The following is a 26705-nucleotide window of genomic DNA, read 5'->3' as shown; positions in this document are numbered from 1 at the left end:
TTTTCCATTTCCATTAACATTACAAGTATATCAACAATACAGAATAAGGTTACAGACATTAGAGAAGACTGTTTTTATTTTAAAATGCGTACTTAAATGGACCAGACTTTGTTTTTAAAAAACAATGGGGACAAGTGTTAATTTAAGCCCAGAAAAATTAGACAAGCAGCTTCCCCACCCTCATGCATGTAAAAAATTTGGTGATAAACATTTTGTTAATCACAGTTTCAAGTGAATCTTGTTTTGTTCAACTACATCAAGTCCTTTAAAGTTCCATATAGTAGACACAACAGTCCCTTGTCTATTAAAAATTTATGATCCCAGGTACATTCTTGTAGCACTTGAAGCCACTGAGAGTAGGGCATTATTCCGCTATGTCTATGAACATTGCTTTTACACAGGTTTTCAGCCTTCCACTGTAAGAGGTACAGCAATTGTGCTTTGTATAAAGGAGGTCGTGTTTACTGGAAGCCACCTAGCTGGCTACTAAGAAGCCTACTCAGTTTTAGTCACTGTACAGAAATGCTGCCAGCTATTTCCTTACCCTGAGAGTGGTTGGACTCTGCCACAGTGTTCCTAGACAGGTTGATGCCCTGTATCTGTCAGTGTTCAAGAGACATTTGGGTATGCCCTCATGCTTTAACTTTTTGTTAGCCCTAAAGTGGTCAGGCAGTTGGATTATTCTAATTCTAAAAGAATTCTCTGGCAATATATTAATTACATTAAAGAACTGTGGGTTTTATTCAGGATTTTAGCAGTTGCAAGTTAAAGTACTTCGTTCAACTTGAATACAGCATTTCACTGTACATTTCATAGTGTTAAAATGTACAGTTCTGCAATCAGAAATTCCTGATTAACTTAGTCTCAGCTAAACAACAGTTTACAGATTAAGTCCTAAGATCATGCTCACTTTACTCTGAATACATGTAAACATTCTGATGCCAAAGCATACCATGTTTTACAAAAGATAAAGAATCAGCAATACAGAAATATCCCCAAGTTTTCCAACATCTGTCATTTAGAAGAAATGCTCATATATCCTCTACTGCTTAAAAATATTTGCTTTCACTGTTATTACTGACTGCAATAGTCAGCACATAAAATCTGACTTACATGGTGATAATAGGCAGTAACCCGTAACTCAGTAACAGAGGGTAGTTCTTCTCTCAATTCATGTCACACTTGGCAAGTCTGTCAGTGAACCATTTGTGGACTTAGGAGGACCAGGCACCATTTGATGGCTCCTGCTTCTTTTGCTGAATGACAAACAAACAACAAACAAACAAACAAACAAAAAAACCAGCCCTCTATTTGCACATTTAGGCATTTTAAGCTACAGGAGTAGTTAACTAACACATTAAAGAATGATAATCTATAACTTATGATATGAAGTACATTAAGAGGAAGCCATGATAAATGTCCGTATTCTTAAATGAAACTGTTGGTTAGGAAGTCATTTGTGTCTCACTTCTCCCATACTATCAATGTGGCTGTTGGTTCATATTCATGGAGACTGCTCCAAACATGGGGGCTGGTCTTAAAAGCAGACACAAATGCAATCTTCAAAACAGTTGGTTACAAGCAACAAAGGTGACAGTTGAAGTCAAAAGGTGTGTCAGGGGCAGCCATGGGTATTCTAGGCATAACTTACTTTGGCAGTTCAGAGTGAACTAGTTCAACAAGCTGCAGAAAATCCGAAGATTACAGAATACCCACAACACGATAATGGTGTGTGACGCAGCACTTCAGATCAACTACTGTTTCAACTGTGGGTGATAAAATGCACAACCTGGTCCACCTCCTTCAAAAGTCCAGCAGAGAAGACATTTTTTGACAGCTGAATCTGCTGTTCCATAAGGCAGGCATTTCCTTTCTACTCTTCAGTGAAATACACTGTTCCAGCAGAGGGATGGCAGAAGCAGCACACCCCTGCTGAAGACTTGTCACATCACAAGTTCAGGAGTCAGTCTGACTGATGTCTGCATAAGCTAGTGGCACTTCTAATCTTGTGAAGAGACGTCCAGTAAGGCTTTCAGGATACACTCCTGCTAATCTCTTAAGAATATTCTATTACTAGAATCTATTTTTAATGCAAAACTTAGGAATAAAACCAAGACAGCTATTCATTCCTGGTACAGATTATGTAAGCTAGAAGTTTCATTTATGAAATAAAGGAGATTATATAATGCCATGTCATATCTGAGAACTACAATCATCCTCTCTAAGTCCACCCACACTGCAGTAAAATGGTGTCAGAACTGGCATGAGGGCAGACTGCAGCATAGGACATTTTTCATGCTTCCCGTGTTTTGCCAAAGTAAGTTAGCTCCTCACTCTGAAAACTAGGGTGAGGATTTCTCTACTGCACTGGTCAGGAGAAAATTCCATCTTTGCCAGAGGACTCTTTCCAACCTACTACCAATCCATGCATAATGTTATTGTAGCATGACTGCACAAGTCAGTTGACTTCAAAGTTACTACAGTGCTTGTTAGCTGGTTTTTACTTTATAATCAGGAGGAAGAAAAGTCTCATTGCAGAGGTCACACTGCCTTAAAACAAGCCTTGAGATATATAATTTTTTCACCCTGAAACAGTACTAAGACTTCACAACAAACTACTTCATTTGAGCCTTTATCAAAGCCTCAAAAAGATAATCAAACATTCTTAAATCACTGCTCTGGTCATTACTGTGTTTATAGGAAGAGTTGATTAAGATGCATCATGAATTTCCCTTGTTCACAGCCTCTGATGTGTTCCAGTTTGGTCAAGTGGTTCTTCATATTTTTTCTTGAGAACTTTGAACTAAGGAAGAAAGAAAAAGGTACAGAAATCTCTTTAAAATTCAGGAGTGATAGGTCTTCATCCAGAAAATTTTGAAGGGACTGTTAGTGCTGAACAGTAAGGCTGCACATACTCCCCCTCTCCACCATTTACTAAAAAGTAGCTTCAGGAATGCTATGTAACAACACATCATACTAAACAGTAGGAAAACTGGGGAACAAAGAGGAATTACCTATCTGAATCTGCTAAAGTATAAAATTCAAAGTAATCATCACAGTACTTTGCAGCATATAGTGCTTCCAGTAAAATATTCTTTATTTATTTACCAGTTTCAATGCCTGCAAGTGCTGCTTGCTTGTCTGTTTCTGATTCAGCTTCATTCTCATCTAAATTGTAGTCAACATCTTTGTCCTCATTCAATGCTTCACGTGCTTGTTGTTCTGGAAAAACATTACAGTTAATTTGTTTTACACGGCACAAAATAAGTAATGCAAAAAAAATCTACGATATAATTTATTTTGCTGGTGAATGAATTTCTGTTTAGGGAGTGAGTTTTAATGTTTTTATAGAAAAACATTAGAATAGAAAACCTTTGCTGTCAACATTGTATTAAAAGCTAGATAACAATCTTTGGGAATTGGAAGTGTAACAAAGTCCAGCCAGCATGCAAGTGGACAAAAGAAAAGCATTAAGCAGTTTCAGAATACATTAAGTGACAGTCTTAGAAGAGTAAAACTTGAAGATTACACTGAAAACCTGACTATGGTGTTGCTTTTAAATGCATTAACACTTCCTCTGAAAGGTATCTCAGATAGCCCCTCCTTGTTTTGGCTTGTCCAGCAATGAATAAAGCTCTGAAGATGGCATGAAATGAATATATGAATATACTAACTTGGCCTTAAAAGTGGTTTTCTATAAATGGTTTTCTTCACTCTGACACTGTCCTGCCCCACATGGCTCCATCTTGAGCAAATTTCACTACCTTAAAATTTCTTAGTATAGATTGTTCAGAAGAAAATTACTTCTGACTGCAAGAACCCTACCTTTACTTTTTCAGTTAGTCAGAGAAACCATAATGACCAGTTAAGAGAAGAGTCTCTGGTTCTCAAGAAGAAGAAAACACCAAACTTTAACAGCATCTGATGAGAAGAAGGCTTGAAAAATTTTAGCATTATTTTGTACATGTTTAGAACATCAAAAATACTTTTCAGTAATAGGCCTAACTGTCTCAAGCTTTTAAAAGAAGCTTTAAATGAAAAACAGAGAATGCTCACAGAACGTAGAAGTCCACTTCTGCTTCCCTACAACCAAAGGAATCCACCTCATAAGGTATATTATTTTTGCAGAACAATCAAGCATAGAGAATATTGTGCTGTTCCTGCATTCAGAGAACACTGACCTTCCACAGGCTGCACTGCAGGGCTTTCTCTTGCACCAGTTGTTGGATGATTTCACTATCTGCTTTTTCTATACCTCAGTTAAAATGAAACATTTGGCTTGTATAGTCACATCTCCTTGGAGAACTGCCTGCTCTGGTAAATATCTCTTTGGTGCAGTTGGAAAAGTATTACTTTGGCAATGCAGATGAGACAGGTTACTTATCCTTGCCAAATTATCTACTCTACTAATATCATATAATAATGCATTATATAAATGCATTCATTGGATTAGAGAACATAAACAGTACTACTTCTTGTTTGCTGTCCATGCTACTGATTCTACTTTGCATTACTACACAAGGAGGGGTGACACATTTCCCCATTCAGAAGAGCTGGTAGTGAGGTAATTGGGATAATCTGGTGGAAGATGGAAGACAAGCTGGAATGAGTATGGGAAAAGCAAGAAACTGATCCTTCATAGTGCTGCAAGCTTCTACTGCATAAGAAAATTCTACTTTGTTCCATGGAAAAGTTGCTAATGACCACAGTGTTAGGAGCACCTAAGATGGAGTTCCTCAAGTTGCTTGGCTCAGACTCTGGTCAGATTTAGACATCACATCAATACTCAGCATGGTGCAGACAGGGTCACACATGGTAGAACCAAAAAACTGGCACCTTTGCCAATGACTTTCAATCTGCAGTTTTGCTGAGTCACAGTAATGAACTTCAGATATCTGAAGTCTCAAGCAAAGTTTTATTCATCCCAACATAGTTTATAGCTACCCATTTCAAAATGACAATCTACACAATATTCTACCCATCGATGCTTTGTACGCACAGTATGTTGCATCCTTTCCAAACATGTCATATTACTAAGCCCCAGTACTGAAAGGTTTCTGAGAGTGCAGTCCCCAGACACCTTGTGCAGACAATGGAGAGAAGGACAGAACAGCTAGAACAGTGACACACAGGAATCCAGACTGGCAGCTCCTCATTGCACAAATAGAAGCCTCTGTCATTACCCACTGGACTGTGAAGGGCTGCTGAGGATTGATCTTTAGCCTCTCACACCAACACTTACGAAGCCTTGCATTAAGTCTAGCCAACTTCCACCACTATTTCAGAAATTCCGCATCTTTATTCCCTTTCTTGCAGTCTGCAAGGTGTTACTAACCAGCCTGTCCAGGAGGCGAGTCACCCTGCTTAACATCATAATTGAGGAGCTGCTCCCTCTCCACCTCCTCCTCAGCAATCTGTTGTGCAGCTAGCTGTGGTGCCTCTTGCTCAGCTACGTTTTTTCCATCTTCAGCTGGATTCAGTTCTTTCTCTGACTTAGGGGACATCTCCTTACGGCCTGTGTCAGCCATATCCAAACCCTGTGGATGTTTCAGTTCAACAGAGAGCTTCTCCTCTTCTGCTTTGGAGTCCTCTTTTCTGATGGCAGCAAGGCCGTTTGCTCTTTCTGTGAATTATATTGATGATTCCAAATTAAAAAAAAAAAAAAGAAAAAAGAAAAAATATTTCAGTGGCAGCATAAGTTGAAAACCTTGAATAGACATTGCTTCATTTTTCACATTCCATTCTTATTTTTCTTTCAATCACATCAGATTCAAGAAGAAAGATAGAAGACAGTCCAGTCCATATTTTTCAAGTATGAAAGCTGAAGTATAAAACCTGCAAAGTCCAGCATCCACCATCACCAGATTCACTTTGCTACCTACTTAAATGTTTGTATGTGGAGTTAAAAAATAATAATAATGTTAGGCAGGTGAAACAGAGCAGTGCTCTATTAAAACTTCCAGTGTGCTATGTAAGCATCAGATTTCTGAGCATCATGCTTTGTTATTAACAATATAACAGATCAGGTGTTCAAAGGTAGCTCAGGACACAGTGGATACAGGGGCAGACTTTCAAGTAAATGAAGCCTGTTCTCACTTTTAGGTGTGGAGAGAATGCAGAGGTGGGCTGCTGCTTTCAGCAGGCATTACCATATCATATATCTGCACTTCTAGCTTAAAAATGCCAGGATAAAACTCACCCGAATAAATAAACTTAACAGAGTAGTTGCTTGGAATTGCTAGTTCTCTAAAATTACTCCCAAGCCTGTTATTAAAGATAAAACAAAAGAGTAATTTAATAGAAAGTTGGATTTCTCACATGCACAGTACTTTGTGAGACTAGTACACTGGGACATCCATTCAAGTCAATACTTGTGAGAGCTGAATGCCAAAAACAACCATGGCTTACCTAATCTGATCTCTGATTACCCACTTTGCTCACTGAGACACAGCAAGCGCAGGAACGTGTTTGCCTAATGCTAAACTTTCAGGTATTTGATAGGGAGGGGCAGTGGGCTAGATGTACCAAACTTACTAAACAAGTAAATTCAAAACATACTTAAAAACTTTTGCATGCAAAAGCAAAATATTTTCTCAACAGTAAACAAGTGATTACAAGCATTTTTATTTTGCTTTAGAAGCAACACATCAATTTCAAAATAGCTGAACCAGCAGAAATGGTAATAAAAAAACACTTTGACAAATTACTGCAGCTAAAGGACAGTTTATTACAATTCAGTCCACTGCTGACATTTTTTTCCTTCTTGGGTACAAAAATATTTTTAGTGTTCATTTAAGTTGCAAACTTTCTTACTCAAGTTGCTAAGATACCAATGATTTTATCTCACCATTAGGCTGCAGAACATCTGTCCTTTTTACTGTAGGCACTGCTTTTGGCACATCTTCATTGGCTCTCTGCTGTTCCAAATCAGTCTGCTTGAACTCAGGTTGTTTTGGAACTGACAGCTGACCATCAGCCTGTAAAGTGAATGCACACAGACATACATTGCTCTGAACATTCAGTCCTGGATTTGGAAGGTGAAATTTAGTCAGACTTCAGTGGAGGAAAAGAAATCTAAATGCACTCAAATAATTGAACTGAAATTTTTAGTGGTGATGGAAGTACCATTAAATCCTGAGGCAGCAATGCTTCTACATAACAGCACACAACATTACAAGAATCTAACACCCTTCCTTCTGTCTAATTCCAGCTGAGAATACTGTTCTTGGTTAGTGTTTCCTGTTATTCAGCAAGGGTCACAGAATCATAGCACCACACATTTCTCTACTGTACCCCTGCTACCACACCGGGGACAGCAGAGCAATAAAAACAGATGGCATTAACTGCTGCTAGTGCAGGAACAGGTAAACCGAGTTTGGGCATAATCAGCCAATCACTGCTGTCCAGAACTGGAATAAATGTTGAATGTAGGTTTTAGAGAAGGAAAAAAAACCAAAATATCAACAACTAGACAACATTATTAGGAAGACCAAACTTAAGGATGTACTGAATATTGGTACTTGACTGGTCTTGGACTCTGACCTGTCAGATCTGATTAAAGATTAATGGCTAAGATGTCACAGAATCATAGAAACATTATCCACCAACCTGAAGATCTTTCAACTAAACAATTACAATTCTCTATGCGGTCTTACTCATATTAACATTTAATAGCTATCTTAATTCAGTTCACATAAAAACTGAACATGAGATGCCTGGAGCCCATGTTGCCCTATACCAGCATAAATAATAATAATAATAATAAAAAAAAAAAAAACAAAAAACAAAAAAAAAAAAACTACAATGTCTGGTTTTGACAGACAAATGACTACAAAGTGCCCAGCTTGATTAATGCTTAGAGCATGTATCCAGGTTGCAGGAGGACGAGAATCTGGATGTAAGCTGTAGCTGAGCCAGCACCTGCAGCCCAGAAGGCCAACAGTATCTTGGACTGTAACAAAAGAAAAGTGACCAGCAGGGACAGAGAGGGGATTGTCTTCCTCTGCTTCGCCCTTGTGAGGCCTCACTTGCACTACTGTGTTCAGGCCTGGGGCTTCCAGCACACGAAATACGTGGAGCTGTAGGAAAGGGTCCAGAGGAGGGCCAGTAAGATGATCAGAGGGCTGGAGCACCTTTGTACGAAGAAAGGTTGAGGGAACTGGCCTTGTTTAGCTCAAAGAAGAGAAGGCTCCAGGGAGACTTCTCTACAGCCTTCCAGTACTTGAGGGGAGCTTACAAGCAGGAGGGAGCCGACATTTTAAACAGTCCCATAGTGGGAGGACAAGGGATAATGGCTTTAAACTAAAAGAGGGGAGATTAAGCTGAGATGTTAGACAGAAGCTCCATACTCAGAGAGCAGTGAGGCCCTGGCACAGGTTTCCTAGAGAAGCTGTGAAAGCCCCATCCCTAGAGGCATTCAGGGCCAGTTGGACAGGATCCTGGAAAGCTTGATCTGGTGGGGAGCAGCCCTGATCTGGTGAGTGTTTATGGCAGAGGGAATTGGAACTGGGTGATCTTTAAGGCCATTTTGTGATTCTATGATGATTCTTTTCAAAGATGCAGAGAGAAAAGTGTACAGACCTACAGAGAGAGACTTTTTAAATAGCTGGCACTACACAAATCAGTAATGAAAAACTGAAATGAAAAAATGAAAAAAATGAATGAAAAAAAACTTTATGGTGTAGAAAGTCACACCATCCACAAAAATCTTCCTTTTCCAGCTGTTGGTAAACTGTAACTGCTTATTGTCCTAAGCAGGTCAATAAATTACTAGGTTGCCAAATCTGCATGTGATCATTTGGTAAAACGTCTGCAGAAATAAGTGATTGAATAACCAAGAAACTAAAGTTGAAAAGGGTGTGTAGGTCACCAATTACTTGGCTATTTTGAAATTGCTTAAGCTCAGTTAAAGCCAGGGAGAGCTAAAGACCTTGGGTCAACACCTCTGAGTCTAACATCAACAATAAACAATTTAACACCTCAGATTGAGAAGTAATTACTACCACAGAAAATTTAGTAAAGTTATTGCAATAAGGGTATTCAGAAGAAGTCTGTCTTTCTTCAGTCATTAAAACATAAAGGTACTATATTTAAATATTCCTCTTGGTTTTTTTAGACATAACTGTCTCCGCAGTACAAATCTCTAGAGTCTGAAGATGAGACTACTTTCCAGTTTATGCTGGGGCACACATACTTCTGTAAAAATATCAAGCCTGAAATTAATAGCAACAATTCAGCTCTTAATTAGACATGCAATAAGCCTTAAGCTGTATTATCTTACATATTCAACTCAGTAACTTTTAATGATGACATCAAATAAAAGCGTGTGTATGCTACAAGTTGAAGTGGTTGGTCTTCTGTCTGAAAAGATAACTGAAACTTGTTAAAGATAAATTAATAGACACATTTTATATTCCCAACCTAGGAGTATAAGTATACATCAGTACTCAAAAGACAAAACTATAAGCGTAGCTGTGTATTTATTAACTAACCAACAACCTACCTCCTTTCTCCAATTTATTTTAATACTGAACTTTCTATTACATAAGTATGTGCATTTCAGAAACTCAGCACAAAAAAAAGAAATCACACTAGCTGAGCCACTGTGATCTGTAAAAATGGGAATCATTCCAGCTAAAAACATACACAGTGACTCAGTAACTCAGCCTTTGCATATGCAAAAGTTGCAATCGTTGGCAAACAAATAACTGAAAAAATTACAACTTGACATAAGAAATACTGCCATAGACATTAGGGAACGCAAGGTAACTATTTTGCCTGAAGCACTATCAGCAGCTCTTGGAGCTGGGGCCAACCCATCTGTAGATAACAAGAACGACATGTAACCTGTAGCCTTTGAGAAAATGCTGACTTCAGACATGAGACTTGTTGGAGAAGAATGCAAGACTTCCTAGCTTCTGGAATTGGTAAGTAGACCTCATCTGGTATGAGTAATGTTAATGAGAATCTGATGCAAGACAATATCAGAAATTCACTTGCCCATCTCTTTAGTATGCTCTTCCCCATATGAAGTTTATCAATGGTTTGTATTTTCCATCATTCAATCAAGCAAGACACATCTGCTCTATAAAGTCTTCCTGCCTGTGTCCAAACGATGAGCTTGTTATTTTTTTGTTTATCTGACACTTCACAAAAATTACTCAAACAAGAACTATCCCTGTAGAAGAAAGGGAAAAGAAGAATAGCATTCACTGTTTCTAATGCTTCATTCTTCTAGCAGCACTCATATAACAGAAGGCAGGAACTACCAAAACTGTTTCGCCTTTGCAATGAAAGCTGGCCATTCAAATAGTCTCTAATGCAATCACATGTTAAAGTTTCTGTCACAAGGCTTGTGGTCTTGAAGAAAGAGGCACCTTAAATTAAATTATTTTAAGTATAATATATTACTTGCCTCTTTATATGGGGGTTTTGCTGCCTGTTTCCATGGCCATCTGTGGCAAGCTTAACTACTCAAGTCCTATCCCAGATCTAATCCTACTTTACTAAAGAAGTATCAATAATTTACATGCCAAGACAACACAATTGTATGAAATTTATTTTTCTCAGCATTCCTTCCACCCTCCACAGCTTAGGAAGAAAGAGTGGGTGGCCACACAGCCACCGCTGCTGGCACGGGGCCGACCCATGTGGCAAGCCCATGCTATTCCACTATACTGTTTGTGTTACACACAGCAACACTTCCTGCAGCTCCCTGATCCCGAGAAAAAAAACAAAACTCTCACTCCTGCTGTACAAGACTGAAATCTGTATTCCTCTGGAAACTCACGGTACTGTGATAAACAGCTGAACCCCAAAGTCCCAGGTAAAGAGCTGTGGGCTACAGGATTGTTCTTCAGGCTTTCTGCTATTCTGAAGTGATTGATAGTAAATTTATCCTCATCTTTAAACATACAACTTCAACACACAAAGCGATTAAGTCCTTTAACAAAGTCAAAAGGAGCTGTGGGCCAAAGCTCAGCAGCACAAATATTCTTGAAATGGCTTCTCACCACTTTCACTCTCTCATTATCAGCTCTCCAATTCTGCCTGTCTCAGAGGACAGTAATAAGGAGAACAATAAAGACCTCTCCAGGATCTATGCCTTGTTCTCTCCCCAGATTCACTCAATTTCACATAAATCAGAAGCATTCAAACAATGCAAATGAAAGTACTGAAAAGTTTAACGAGACAAAATAATGTTAGCTGGAGATATCAAAAAGGAGGAGGAGAACCTCTTAAGAATCACAGGGAAAAAGACTTATGATAAACTACTCCTATCATACCTGAGTGCTTCTTTTTGAATCTTCTAAGAAGTCCTTATTTTTTTTGACCTGTGGTACATTACGGTCTTTTTTTGATATCTCATTTATCTTTTCTTCACATTGTTCTTTTAATTCCTTCATCTGGTTGATGCACTGTGACCTGGAAAGAACATGAACAAGTGAGAAGTTGCAAACTTCCACCCATGTTCACAACTGTCTCCTAAAATTTCATTTTGTAAAATAATTTTCTTTGTTCCTTTGCTCCTCCCTACTTTATTATCTTCTTAGTTTTATTACCTTACACTCCTCTACTCCCTTCTGAGACCTAGTGACTAGCAAATCAGATGAGGCAGCTGTGTGGGACACAGTGTGATGTAGGGAAAGAAAAGCGTACGCAGAGAACAGAAAGACCTTGAGTAGTCCTGATACCAGCACGCTCACACAGCTTTCTGCTGCCTGTTGAACTGAAAACGTGAGACTCACTCAAAAAATAATTCTGCTGTGATGAAACCTGAGGAAAACGTATGTTTTCTGTACCTCCTATATTAAATTTTGTTCTTAGGCGTTACGCACGCACAATTTTATCACTGTCTTCTACAGCACAACAGCCAAACTGACTAAAAATGTGCAGTTTGTGTACTTGAAAAAAAGCAAATTTCAATTATACAGTAATTCTTTCTTTGATTTTTTTTGCTAGGCAAAGTGTATTTAATATCCAAGGTGCCATACTCTCATCCATACAATTCCAAGTCCAAGGAAGTACCACACGTTTAGCATCCCTTTCTACCATAAATGAACTTTTAAGTGCTATAAAGCAAACCTCATGAAGATTGTGTAGCTCCTCAACTGAGAGCTGCTTTTCCGGATTACCAAGGAGAGACAGCAGAATACGGTGCATCTGCTTTAAAGACTAATGGAAGGCAGATGAGTTGACTGCTTAATCCCTGTTCAGTCCTGTTGGCATCCACGCTGACCCTGGCAAACCCATCCAAGAAGTATGATTTCATCACCATAACTTTATCTCTTCACTCTGCTTGCTGTTCCCTCCTGCAGCTGATCCCTCCAGATCTAATCTTCTTCAGATAAATGAGATGTACTTGAAAATATTTCATGGACAATAAGCCTGAGTTTTCAGATGTCAGATTTACTACAACAATTTTGTATCACTTTTCTACACACATTTATCAATCAATAATTCAAAGATTACTACTCATGTGGAGCACAACTGTACAGCACATACATGCACTTACGAATTCACTTACTCTTGATGACCTTAGCCATCAAGGAAGATACCTTCTTATCTAGCTAGCAAAGAAGATGAACAAATGTCCAAGAGTCCCAATTATGTTATGACTCATCTGTGTCAAAGATGTAGTGTACTTTGAGGGGTAAAATACTTTGGTTGGCATGTAAGTGTAATTCAGCCTAATAAAAGGTTGGTACAAACTTATATCTTCAAATTCCTTTTATGTTAAAAGTCCTTAATTATTAGAATTCTGATTCATCTCTTTTAAAAGAGTAACACCTTAAAAAAAAATAACCGTATAATCAACTGACAATCAGTAAGTATCCCAAATGCAGTAATACAGATCCTTAATTCTTAAGAAGTTGGAATAGAAGGGAAGAAAAAAAAGGGAATTCTGAATTTTCAAGTTTGGCTTGCAAAATACAGGTTCTTTGATTGCCATGTTGAGCTTTTAATCAAAACTCCTACTATATCTAACCAAAATTTGAATGTTGGAAAAAATACATATTACATTTGTATGCCTGATGGAAATCCTAGGAGTATACACAGACGTGTGTTGGTTTTCTATACTTAAGCACAAAAGGGGAGAAGCTGAGGGACAAGAACATTACTAAGCAGAAAGAACCTATGAGAAATTCAAATAGCAGAAACATGTTTAGGGTATACGTGTAGGGTACAGATACTGATAGGTACTTTTGTTCATCAATCTGTGCCTTACAATTCAGTGAAAAATTTCAACCAAAAAAAAAAAAAAAAAAAAAAAAAGGATAAGTATGAAACACACTGCAGAACCATAACTCTAACAGAAGCTTCCTGTTTGGCCTCCAACAACTCCATGAGGCATAGCCTCTCAAAAGTATTTCTATATCTTAGTTTTCAAACTTCTTCATTGCTTAGCCTGTTCATGATCCAGTTTCTCCCACTTCTGAAATGAGAATATAGCTACCCTTCTCCTCCTGCACTGGAAGGAAGATCCAGAAGCGTAGAAGAAGTCTATGGATATTGAGATGCTGTTCATTGCAAGGCGTATGCCCTTCTCCAAGATTAACTCTGAGCAATCTTAGATGTATGCGGTGTCACTTCCACCTTAAAATGGTATATCTATTGATAGTGCTACAGCTGTCACAAGAATTCTTAGGGTTATAACCAAATCACTTACAACTCCGGAAGCACTGTTCAGATAGAACTTACAGGTCATATGAGAATTTTCTCTGAAGGTTCGTCTGGTTTTTCTGAAATCTGTAAACATCCAGCTGCAGCTTTCCATACTCTGTCTGTAACTCTTTCAAGTGTTCTGATCATAATAAAATTAAAATATATATTAAAATGTACACATATATTTAGCTAGATATTACAACACATATATCAGATAGCAAACCTTGCTATAAGCACACTAGCTCTATCCATTTCTCACGTTCATTACATTTTGCATGCAGATGCACTGGCAATTTCTACATTGACAAATGAAAGATGCACAGGATTCAGTAAGACCAAATATTCTCTTGGCTGAATGGAATAACAAAAGCTGCATAATGTAGATTTTGATCTCCTTTTCTTTACAAGGAATATTCTAGCTTGTTTATAAAATCTTTGTCTACTAGGTTTCAGCCCCAGAAGCCATCAGGTATAGGAGAGAGAGAGAGATTTATCAGAACATGGTATGAAATAGCATTCATATCGATTAGCTACCAGAAGATGTGTTTACAATTCTTTCCTGAGTAACACAGAGTTTACTGTTACATTCTTCAGGAATCTATGATTTGGAATTCTCTGCATTTTTTTAATATCTGAAGCATCATTATCATGCTTCATCATTATAAATGCCTCCTGACAGAAAGCTTTCTATGAAGACATCAGAAGAACTGACAATATATTTGCTTGTTTATAGAACTTAAGATTTCTTCCTCAGAATACTGGGGCATACATTGTTAAGAACACTTCTGGAACTCCAACATGAATTGAAATGAATTAGACTACGTTTTTTTGTTTAATACAAGTTTGCTAATTATCTTGATGCTAAAATACATGACCAAAACACCTCAGGGAGGAATGCAAGCATATGTGATAAAAAGTGCAATTAAAAGCATTTTAACAATACATTAATAAGCTAGTTTTATTTTGCATTGTTTTTATATCATTAGCAGATAAGGATCAGGAGTCTATAGCAAGAACTATACAGACAAATCCCTCTGGTACTGAGGCATATGCAGACTGACAGTTCACTGAACCAGAACTGTGTAAATGCAGAACTGAAATTACAGCAGCTCCTGCACATTCCCCACAGCTTGGAGAAAGGCAGCATTTTCAGAAGACACTGGAATAGCTCAAGTCTTAAAAACAGCATATTAAAAAAGAAAAAAAAAGAAAGGAAAAAAAAAGAAAAAGAGCAATTCAGGGAGGTATTATGTTCTACCTTGTAGACTCTGGATCAATCGTTCATTTGTTGTGATGTTATTCATCAGCACTGCCTGTAAGGAGCAAAACAGAAAACAATGTTTTAACTGCAAAGGCCCTGGGTTACCATTACTGTTATAAATAACACCAATCGAACCACTAGTAATAGGATTTTTAACTTGATAAGTGCTGGGTTACAGATGAAAACAAAAACTTCATTCACTGTTCTAGAGACTTCTTATTAAAACCAACGAAGAGTTGTTTTAATTCAGATTTCTGAGTGTACAAAGATATCACTACCTTTAAACAAAAGCAGGAGGAATGTAAAGAGCCCGCTACTAAAACTGCTTGCTGCTTTATCCTGGTTTAATCTCATGGTAATAGTTATAGTCAGATTCATTGTATTTACCCCTTGAAGAAAAACACCTATTTTTTTGGAGACTAACACTAATAAGTACCAGTTGATTAAAAGGGAAGTGTTCAATTAATCCAAGCATACACGGAGCAGAGGGGTAAATTTGTCTTTTGTCAACCTTTTAAAAAGTTCCAATCCAAAGAAGTGGTCGTTCATGTCTTAACAAAGAGGCAGTCTTTTTCAGCTCAACAAAAGAAATATTCCTACAGCATTCCATACAAGCCATCAGTCCATGAACACTGTTGTGAAATATCAAGAGGAAAGGTCTTGATCCTTCATTGAAAAAAAACAAAGAGAAACAACGTGGAAAGCAACACACTTAGGATCAATCAACTCCTCTCCTTCTCAGTTCTCAAAGGACAGGGTAAAAAAGGTTCTGGATCTGTTTTCACTGCTTAATTGCAGAAAGGAGGTTTATGTTTCAATGGAAATGTAAAGTGCTGCTATTGCCTGCTCAGCCTAATGAGACTGCTCCATGATCATCATCATCAAGATTTCCCTTGCTAGGGTTAGTCAACCATGGCTATTACCAGAAACTCAACGGAATAGAAGAACAAGTACTGTAGTTTGCTACAGCCATTCTACATTCACACATATTTACGTTTGTTTGTTTGTTTACTGTTCTTTAGTGAATGCCCCCAGCACTAGAACCATTTATTTCCTTTTGACTGTGAAGCACACAAGTGCTGGGTGTTCAGCACCTTAGGCATGGAAAATTCTCCTTAAAATATAAAGGATAAAAAATTATAGATCTTAATCTTTTGGACCATGTAAACAAAATTGAATGAAACTTCCAATTGGCAGTGCCACATCTATCCCTCTGAATTTGAGGGTAAGAACCCAGGAAGGAATCACAAAAAGTCCAGCCACCTGTTTAACGTGAGCAGGATATTGTGCTCAGTAATTTACAGGGCAATGTTCCAAATGCCAGCTCCCTACCTAACTGTATCAATAGCTTCAGGCTTTTAATTCTTCCTCCTGCCAGGCAAACATTAACTAATCTTTGCCTCATATCTGGGAATTAGGCGGGTATTATTTTATCATATTTTTCAAACTGCAAGGAAGCAGTCAGCAAACACACACTGAAATTCAGACCTAAGAGGAAATTTACATTTTAAATCCCATTCAGCAACAACAATACCTATAATCCCTGACAGTGATTATTCAGTTTTGGTGAATTCAGTATCTCACCATATCAAAACAATCTGTGAGAGCACGGGAGTAACTCTGTAAATAGAGCCAGATTGTTGTGCTTGCAATACACCTTGCACAGAAATCCTTGTCACTAAGAGGCAGGAACAGTCAGCCTCCTGATTGGGGTCACTGTTACGGACAGCAGATCTTAAGAAACCAAACCAAAAGCCACACAGCTATCAGCAGTGATAAAAAAAGACCTTGCTCCACCTGGACAGAAAATATTTTAATGAAAACTGCCAGAGATACATATCATATACCAAAGAATATCTACGTAAGTCGTATTCCACTTTAGAAGCACAAACGTTAAAAGCATAGGTTTAAAAAGAACACAAACAGAAATACCTGCATGGTGGCATTGAGATAAATCATCCCAAAGCACACGTATTTTGAACACATATCCTGAGCTACATACGTGCACTAAAACACATACTTAGACCAGTGTCTTACACAACAGTCTCCTTAATCACTCTCTTGGGGGGGCTACTAGCCCAGCTCCTTCAGCATGGCTGTCTATGGCTTTTGATACCACCATAAAACCAGCCAGACCCAGCACACTGATGTATCTGTTTTCCAACACTAACTAAGAATAGCGTATCTACTTACCAGAGACTGCGACAGAAAAAGAAATAGCACAGCAAAGCAGCTGACATGAATAAACATTTGTTTCAGAGCTAAAAGCAGCGCAAAGGGGTTTGGCACTCATGAGGCACAGCTCTCAAGAGGAGAAAAAAGCAAGCAGCAGTATCACTAATCGAAGCTCTGAGACAGAAGCAGATTTCAGCTGCCCAGCCTCCCAAACAAAGTGCTGGGAACACAGCAAGCTGGAGGGTGAGGCTTGCACATGCAGAAACTCATAAAACCAGTACTTGTAGTAGGCAGGGAGAAGATGGGCAGCTATATCATGACCAATGCAAACTGATCTGCGTCCCTGTGGCAGACAAAAGGAGCAGTTTATCAAGCACACTTCCAAGCCAGTAGCCCAAACGAGGGCTTGTTCATGTCTTAATGATACATAAAAATGTCTTTCTCTGTTTCTGCAAAGACACATTCTCTACCACCACATTCTTGGCACTAAATATCTCCAATTCTTGTGTCTTTCTAGTCTCCTTTTTCATCACTTTGGAATAATTTTTGAAAAAGTGGGAACTATTTCAACCAGCCACAAAGAGCCTTTTTCATTCCAAGGCATCAGATTTGTGGCTAAGCACATATCAGTATGTAAGGAAAAAAGAAAAAGATTTCATAAAAATGATTCCTTATGAAAATATTTCTCTTTTAGGCTGGTCCCTGTGCAAAATGCTCATAAATACTTCAGTAGAAGCACCTCAGTTGAAGAAACCTGAAAAAAATCTTGAGCTTGAATGGAGCAGATATTCTTCATTTAAAAATTTCCTACTGAAATTAGTTCCATCAAGAAATTAGATTTTTTTCTTCCTTACATTCTCAGCAGGAAAAGCAGCTGAAAATCTGAAGAAGAAATGATGTTTGCAGCTGTGGGGCAGCAGCAGGCAGATTGGAGACAACACTCCTTTTGAAGCTACAGGACTTCTGTAAACACTGCTATGTTTAATTAGAACCCCAACACCTGGTAGTATAAACTAGTATTCAGAGCTGTTGGGTGCAACACTGCTTTAAAACAAGCACACATACGCAGCTCCTTATTTCCACTACAGGCTTTTTTCTCTCTCCCTCTGGCCACTGCCACTCCTTCTGAGCAGAGCCTACACTCCGCATGCCAGCAGGTGTTTTGTCTCAAAGGCTGAGCTGGGAGATGAGATCCTTCTTGGGGGAGCGATGAGAACAGCTGTGAACAGCGTTAAAGGACATCAAGCAACAGTGCCAGGCACTTCTCTTTCAGCAAACAAAAAAGCAAGATGTGCACTTGGGAAGAATTACAGAAATCCAAACTGCAAAAGCACGTTCTAAGAATTAAACATGAAACAGATTACAAGCATTGTTTTGCTGCTCCACTCTTCAAAAAACTATTGTGGGTGTGCACAACCCAGAAGCCACGAGTTCTGAATAACAACCATGAAGGATATTGTTCTGATTTGGAAATTGCTTATGGATTAGAAACAGCCCCTCTGCACTCCTGACTTTTTGTCTGCTGTTACTGAGAGTTCTTGTAAGGCCTCTCAATCTCTTCAGTCTACTTCTGTATGGACTTCCAGAAGCCACTGGCTAAATCCTCAATAATTCAAACAGATTTTTTAAAAGCAGCCTGCTGACAGAAGTGTTTTATACATACTCAGACATAAGAGAAACATGATTTCTTCTCCGAAGGAGTAGTGAAGCATTGGAATAGCCTGTCCAGGGAGGTGGTGGAGTCACCATCCCTGAAGCATCCAAGAACCGAGTGGATGTGGCACTGGAGGGCATGGTTAGTGGGCATGGTAGTGATGGGTTGGTGGTTGGACTAGATGGTCTCAAAGGTCTTTTCCAACCTGAATGATTCTACAGTTCTACAATTCTGAGAGCAATTAGCCAGGATTTCATTGCCTCAATGGATGGTGAGACCATGGGATATTTCACACTCTGAGAATCTTCTTCCTTCTGTACCCTTGTTCCTAAAGTAGAACAGAGGCAACTGAACTAGAAAAGAAGGCAGATGTAACTAGTGATAGTCACATTGTCTCTGAGAATTACTTTAACCTGGAATGTATATTACTGGTATATTAGTTTAGTACAAAACTAAATTAGTGGCATAATTATCATATGATCAGTATTATGACCATATCCTTATCCATATTATAATCAGAGTAATAAGATGCAGTGATCAGAGATAAAGTAAAATTAAGATGGGTCTCAAATCTAATTTAAGAGTTACTTTCGCTAAGTACTACTCTTCTATATCCAGAGGCTCTATAACTTTACCCCAGAAAAGAGGAAGCTTTCTGACACAAACCAATCACTTCCACAAATCAGCTAACAGCCTTTTCATTTTTCTTATTTAAGGACAACAATGAAAATTAAGCAAAATCCTGCTTGTCATGTAAAGATCTGTTTAGTTACATTTAGACAGTTGTGTTAACTTGGAAAGAGCTGAGACACTCAGGGTTTAGATTTGCACTCATTCCTCATGGACTGGGTAAACATTCCCTGCTAATCTCCAGAAAGGAAAAATTCAGCTAAAGAAATGAATTTTGTATAAGCAGAAACGTTGCATTCACTATCTGCCTCCCAGGTATCCCAGATTCCACTGAAATCCACTGAGCCAAAAACCAAGAATATGTGTTTGTGTATGCATACACATTCATGTACATACATGTGAACTCAGAACACAGACATTAGCACATAGATACTTAAATACAAACACTAAAAAAGCTCAGAAACAGCTTTTTGCTGTATTCACATCCCACTGTCATACAATCTCTGACCCTGGAGAGCATGTTCAGATTAAGGTCCTTAGTGAGGAAAACTACGCTCTCCTCCTCCACCACCACGGCTGTATCAGGAGCACTTGTAATTTAGAGTAAAAGATGCCATGCCAACTTGCTTATGGCACAATTTTTACAAATAGAGTTTTCCAGTAAAACAGCTCTCCCTACTCATAAATTGCAGATCTGGGCAGCAAACAACTGTGTGGGATGTCTGTTCACATGTCACACACAACAAGAGCAAGTGCACAGACTCGCATGCTCGTTCCAGTCTTCAGCCTCCCGAGACTTGTTCTTCTCCAGTCACATGGAACAGAAGAGGAAATTAGTCCATTGCACCACTTATACCTGTTTCCTACAGCATCAGCTCCTGGGTTTCCAACAGCAAACTTCATTGACTATTCCATTACTGACCACCTGCATTTTAGGATGATGGAAGAGAATGCACTTAAGAGGTTAAGATCAGCTATGCTTGTCCCAGCCCCACCTTGTCCAACATCCTGTCTTTCAACAGCAGCTGCCAAAGGAACATAAACGCACCATAAGGCACAGTGTTTTCCAGCAGCAACAATTTCTGGCCCAGGAACATTTGGAGCCAGAAAAAAATCTTATGGGGCAGAGGGCAGGTGCTTCTCCAGTCTGCCCTATTGATTGTAACCATCACTGACGCCAAGTAATCAGGTAATGCAGGTGCCATATGTTTGCAGCCTGAGGAGCAGCTCCTCCATCCACCCACTGCTGTTTTCTAAGCCATTCTGCAACTTTTACCTGACCATTCAGCCCTGCTATAACAATATTATGTCACATGGCTTCACAATTGCTTTGATAAGTGAGTGTACAGACACTTCCAGTTCTAGGTGTGAATACACTAATTAGTCTTTCTCATCTCTGTAATGACCCTTTCATGCAGAAGTTCTAAGAGACACCAAAGGCAAGATTTTTTCATAAGTTTCTCTAAACCTTCCCCAAAATAACATATTCATCCTATGTCACATAACAAGATTGATTTTTTTTAATATTTCCTATGACTTTATAGGAAAAAATGCAAGACTTGATAAACAATAATTCCTCTAAACTCAAAGGAAAAAAAGCAACTCTACCACAAGAAAAAATGATTGTGTGGTGGCAGTTGCAACTGACTAGTACCATGGTAATTCAAAGGAAAAAGTGCACACTGCTCTTGGCAAAAGAAAGCACTTTTCCATCCATGGAGCTTTCTTAGGACTCTTGGTTGAGTTCTTCTCACTAGCTCTTCATATTTGCCCATCATGCTATCAATGGAATTTTCAGTATGTTGGTAGACATACAGAAATTCTTTTACCTTGGTAAAGGAAATTCTACTAGTGAAAAAGAATCAGAAAATGCATTTGCCTTTTGAATTTTTTTTTTTCCCCCTCATAAATGTTCTCTGCTAATTGCAGGACGCATGTGGAATGCAAAAACATGAAGGAAGGAGGCCAAGGACAACAGTTCTGTATCTCAATAGGAAAATGAAGATGATGGAAAATGTGGGCCCACTGCTGAATGAGGAAGATGGAGAGTCTGGGAAAAGGAAGACTTCCCTTTGGTTGAGAAGGATCTGGTCAGAGATTGTCTAGACAAACTCAATACGCACAAACCCATGGGTCCCCATGGGATACAGCCATGAGTGCTGAGTCAGCAGGTAGAAGTAATTGCCAAGCCACTCTCAATCATCTTCAAAAGGATGTGGAAAACAGGAGAGGTGCCTGACTACTGGAGGAAAGCCAATGTCACTCCAATCTTCAAAAAGGGCAAGGAGGAGGAACTGGGAAACTACAGGCCAGTCCACCTCACATCTGTCACTAGGAAAGTGATGGAACAACTTATTCTGGATGTCATCTCCAAGCAATTAGAAGAGAAGGAGTTTATCAAGAGTAGACAGTGTGGGTTCTCCACGGGGAAATCACTGATCTGGTGGCCTTCTATTCACAATTGGCTGGGTAGGTGAGAAGAGAGCAGTGGATGCTGTGTACCTTGAGCAAAAATCAAGGCTTTTGACACTGACTCCCGTAACAGCCTCATAGGTAAGCTCAGGAAGTGTGGGACAGGTGAGTAGACAGTGAGGTAGACTGAGAATTGATCAAGTGGAAAAGCTTAGAGGGTTGTGATCAGTGGCACGAAGTCCTGTTGGTGTCCTGTCCTGTCTGAAGCTAGCAGTGTTCTCCAGGGGTCAGTGCTGGGTCCGGTCTTTTTCAAGATCTTCATCAGTGACATGGATGAAGGGAGAGAATGCACCTTAAACAAGTCTGCTGATGATACAAAGTCGGGACAGGTGGTTGACACATCAGAGAGAGAATGCACCTTAAACAAGTCTGCTGATGATACAAAGTTGACACATCAGATGGCTGTGTTGCCATTCATGAGACCTGGCTGGACAGACTGGAAAGCTGGGCAGAGAGGAGCCGTGTGAGGTTCAACAGGAGCAAGTACAGTGTCCTACACCTGGGGAGGAACAACTGCACACATCAGTACAGTTTAGGGGATGACCTACTGGAAGGAGCTCTGCAGAGAAGGCCTGGGTGTCTTGGTAAACAACAGGTTGACTATGAGCCAAGAGTGTGCTCTTGTGACCAAGAAGGCCATGGTATCCTGGGATGCATAAAGAATACTGTAGCCAGCAGGTCGAGGGAGGTGATCCTTTCCCCTTATTCGTCCCTAGTGAGGCCACATCTAGAGTACTAAGTCCAGTTCTAGGCTCCCCAGTTCAAGAAAGACAGGGATCTCCTAGAGTCCAGAGATGGGCCACAAAGATGATGAGGGGCCTGGAGCATCTCCCTTATGAGAAGAGCGTGAGAGACCTCAGGATGTTCAGCCTGGAGAAGACAGAGGGGGGATCCTATAATGGAATCAAGTGGATGGGGCCAGGCTCTTATAAACAGTGCTCAGTGACAGAACAAGTGGCAGTGAGGACAAAGAAGTATATAAGAAATTGCCTACAAACATGATGAAAAACTTCTTTACTAGAAGGGTGACAGCACTGGAATAGGGTGCCCAGAGAAGTTGCAGAGCCTCCTTCTCTAGAGATATTCAAAACTTATCTAGACACTTTCCTGTGTAATGTACTGTACGGAGCCTCCTTTAGCATGTTCCAAGGACTTGGTGATCTACAGGGGTCCCTTTCAACCCCTACAATTCTGTGATTCTGTGACCTGATGAGGTACTACCCAAGGCACTGAGGAACTGGCTGACTTAACTGGCAAGTCACTCTCCGTCTTACTGGAGAAATCAGGGCAGTCAGGTAAAGTTCCCCGTGACTGGGGACTGCCCAGAGAGGGGGTAGATGTCCCTTCCTTGGAGCCATTCAAGGTCAGGCTGCATCAGGCTCTGAGCAACCTGATCTAGCTGTCAATGTCCCTGTTCATTGCAGGAGAGCTGGAACAAATGTTCTTTAAAGGTGCCTTCCAACACAAACAATTCTATGATTCTCTTCACTTGAATGTAATCTGAATATCCCAGGGTATCTTTTTAACACCTATACACATTAAAATATAAGCAACGAAACTATAACTTGCTTACTTTTTTTTTTTTAATCAAACGTCTCTCACTTTACTGAGTTTTGGAGGCAGAAGATTTGGAGGCCACAAAATTTACAACGCATTTAGAAATAAACATCAATCATTTATAACTACTTGGGAAAGGAATACAATCATATCTATCAGTGCAGCTTCTTCTCTTCCTGAAGTTTTAAAATATCAGCGTACAGGAAAGAAAGCCAGAGGTCAAACCAAGGTAGCTCTAACAATAGGAGGCAAAGGTATTCAGAAGTGCTATCACTACTAGCTTCTAATATTTCACAATTAAAACCTCATGCAGTGCAGTAAGAAAAATGCAGATTTCAGCTTACTTCTGTTTCTTTCTTTCCCTCCCCCTAACATATTTATATTAAAGTTTTTCTCCATTACAAACACCTGAGCAAATCTTTTACCGCTTTGAGGGCTATAAGCTACATTCAGTGATAATTTAGACATCAAATATTTTGTCACACAAACACTAACTCTAACCCTCATTAGCTGGAGCAACCTTACTCTGTTGCAAAGTATAATGGTTAACCACAATCTCATGGAATAGTGTAGCTAGATGAGTTCCTACCTTCTCTTCCCAATGTGCTCTGTTGGCATTTTCCATCTGGAAGCTATGCAAGGACTGTATTTTATCAATTTGCTCTCGCTGCTTCTGCAGCTCTCCCTGGAATTCATTCTTCTTGAGTTCCACGGCACCTCTCTCTGCTGCTGCCCTGCGGACCTTGCCTTCCAGCTCCATGATCCGACTCTGAGGAAGCAATAGCAAAAGGCAAAGAGAAACAAAATAGTAACAAAACAAAAGAGCTACAAAATAGTAATTATTCCATGGGACTTGAACACCTTCTTAGGAACAATTTCTAAGAAATACAAATTCAAATTTTTAGAAACTGTATCTGAACAAGCTAGCTTTCCTTGCCTCTAGTGGGAAATGGGCATGTTACTCATCCAGCATATACTGAAAGGGGTCAATCTTTCTTTATACTGAGCAACAGAAGTCACTGAAATGGCAATATGGAAAAATAATTTAGGAAGATGAGCAAATTACAAAGACTCGTTCAGATTTAAAATCGACTTCAAGTTCAACGTACTCTGAGAAAAAAAACTGAAGTAGAAGAAAGCAGCTGAATGTCTACATATGTTTGAGGTACCATACTCAGGTCTTTGGGTCCCCTTGAACTCCCTACTTCCCTGTAGTATTTGTGAAAATCCCTAAAGCAAGCCAAAGCAAGCTCATCACATCTAGCACAAGCATCCTATTTACTGTGAATTACCTTTGCCAACTGTAGATGTGCATGACCACATGTAGAGCAATAGTAACGTTACCTGTAGATCCAAACTGCGAGAGCTTGCAATCCAGTAATTGAAACCCAAAACAATGATGCATGCCAGGAGTGAGGCCACGAGAAGAGGTGGAGACTTCATTTCTCAGCAGCTGTTCCCAAGCTCTATCATGTCAAAAACAGCAAAAAAGCAAAACCAAAGGAATGGAAACTGCAAATTAAATTATGTGTGTTATATTGCATCCCCCACTTAGATTACTGTATGAACACAATCAGACCTTCACTGCAGTAACGCAGCAGCTCTCAGCTGGACTCCACTAGGCAAGGAGGGCAGGTATTTCCACCTGGAAAAAGAAAAAAGCCATATCATAATGTTAGCTGTTACAGAAAGCCCCACATCAACTTTGCAAGAAAATCTCGAATATTCCTAACAATGCAATGAAAACCAAAAACAAATAGAATAGACCAGCCATCCTGCTATCATACATTCCATACAGCAAGCTAATTAACGGCACTGGTTTGGAGGTAAGAGGACAGATTCCTTGTCATACCACTTAGTAATGAACATTAGTAATTTACATCTTGCTTACAACTGGGGATGTGAACCTAATGCATTGGTTCAAGGCTAGTTAGTTAATAGGTAAGTAAGCACATGAATACCTTAAGGGTAACCTAAATAAATAAATACGCAAACACTGTTAATTTCAATGGGAAATTATATGAAGTGCTATTTCTTTTGATCTTCAGCTTTCCACTGCTCTTGACCAAATATAAATAACGTGCCTTAATCTGTGAGGTTTAGCAACTGAGCAACATCGAAGATGTCAGCTGCCACTGAGCCTTGTTTCACTCTGTGAAGCAACCCATTTTAACAAAATGTGAGGGCAAAGAGCAACTGCAGTTCTATTTACAATAGGCCATAAACATCCTATGAGTTTTATGAGTTGATAAAATCCGGTCTTAATGAGCGCAACAGCACTTAGCTCAAGGAATCATCCAACTCCACCAGAAACTCTGGGCACAGTTGGCAATATAGACTGCTCTCTTGCAAACTGAGATCCACTGGTTTTGGTTTTTTTTCCTTTTGGCACTACTGCAGACAAAAACCAGCAAAAATAGTAATGAAATCAAACAGCAAACACCAGTGAAGTGCAAGACACTAACTCAAGGTGAAATGGGTTCATTTACTACTAACACGTTGTGCATTCTCTCAAGGTGCACACTCTTAAATACAACAACTTAGTTTTCCCTGTGGATGCAATTCACAGGTTGTAATGTATTTATAAGTGAACAAATGGGAGCAACCCTCAGAGGGTTTTGCACGGGGACATGCTGTGATCACAGGGAAGATGATGATTCCAGCTGCTAGGAAGAAACAGAGATGCTGGTATTATTCTATGCCCAAGGCTTAAGTCCTTCAACAGCACACATTCATTTCATGCACATGTGCACCCAGAATAAAGCCCACTTTGGAACAATCCTTCCAGACTTAGTGTCAAACACAACCCCTTGTCACTCTTCCTCAGTAGCATGGCCTCACCACCTCCATCGCACACATACAGACACATAGATGTTTCCAGCACAAAGGTACAGATTATGGAAATGCATGTGCTGCTGTGCAGATTGCCTTCCTGCTGTGCTAAACAAACAGGAATACCTGAGATTTAAGAGCAGATTCCCTGCAAATATAAAACCGTAGAACTCCAGAGACAAAATCAAAATGAAATATCAGATTTAGTGGCTGGTAGGGGGTTGGAGCTAGATGATCTTTAAGGTCCCTTCTAACCCAAGCCATTCTGTTGAGTCTGTGATTCTATGAAACAGAGACAACCATGCCAGCAAAGGACAAGATGATTTATTTACTCGTGCTTACCAAAATAAAAATTCCATTTCAAAAACTGTTTAACAAAATCTGTTAATCTGAAGTCATTTGTATCCTGTTCTTCACTGGTACTAGCTGGTGTACTTCGAAAACATGGAAAAGTTACTA

At 39.3% G+C, this 26705-nt stretch overlaps 1 protein-coding gene across 1 annotated transcript; it reads right to left on the bottom strand.

Annotated features, from left to right (window-relative positions):
- Positions 1–1194: 1194 nt before the first annotated feature.
- GOLM1 (golgi membrane protein 1) lies at positions 1195–24887 on the bottom strand (the record flags this gene model as incomplete). The annotated part of the gene is given in 10 exon segments (XM_079548256.1): positions 1195–1256; positions 3109–3222; positions 5336–5623; positions 6848–6977; positions 11286–11424; positions 13702–13804; positions 14924–14978; positions 24004–24183; positions 24759–24860; positions 24864–24887. Coding segments are annotated over 10 exon segments (1197 nt in total).
- Positions 24888–26705: the final 1818 nt, after the last annotated feature.

This window comes from Tetrao urogallus (assembly GCF_951394365.1).
Source record: "Tetrao urogallus genome assembly, chromosome: Z".
Taxonomy (NCBI): Eukaryota; Metazoa; Chordata; class Aves; order Galliformes; family Phasianidae; genus Tetrao; species Tetrao urogallus.
Note: the sequence above shows the minus strand (reverse complement) of the source record. Positions and strands in the feature narration are given on the sequence as shown.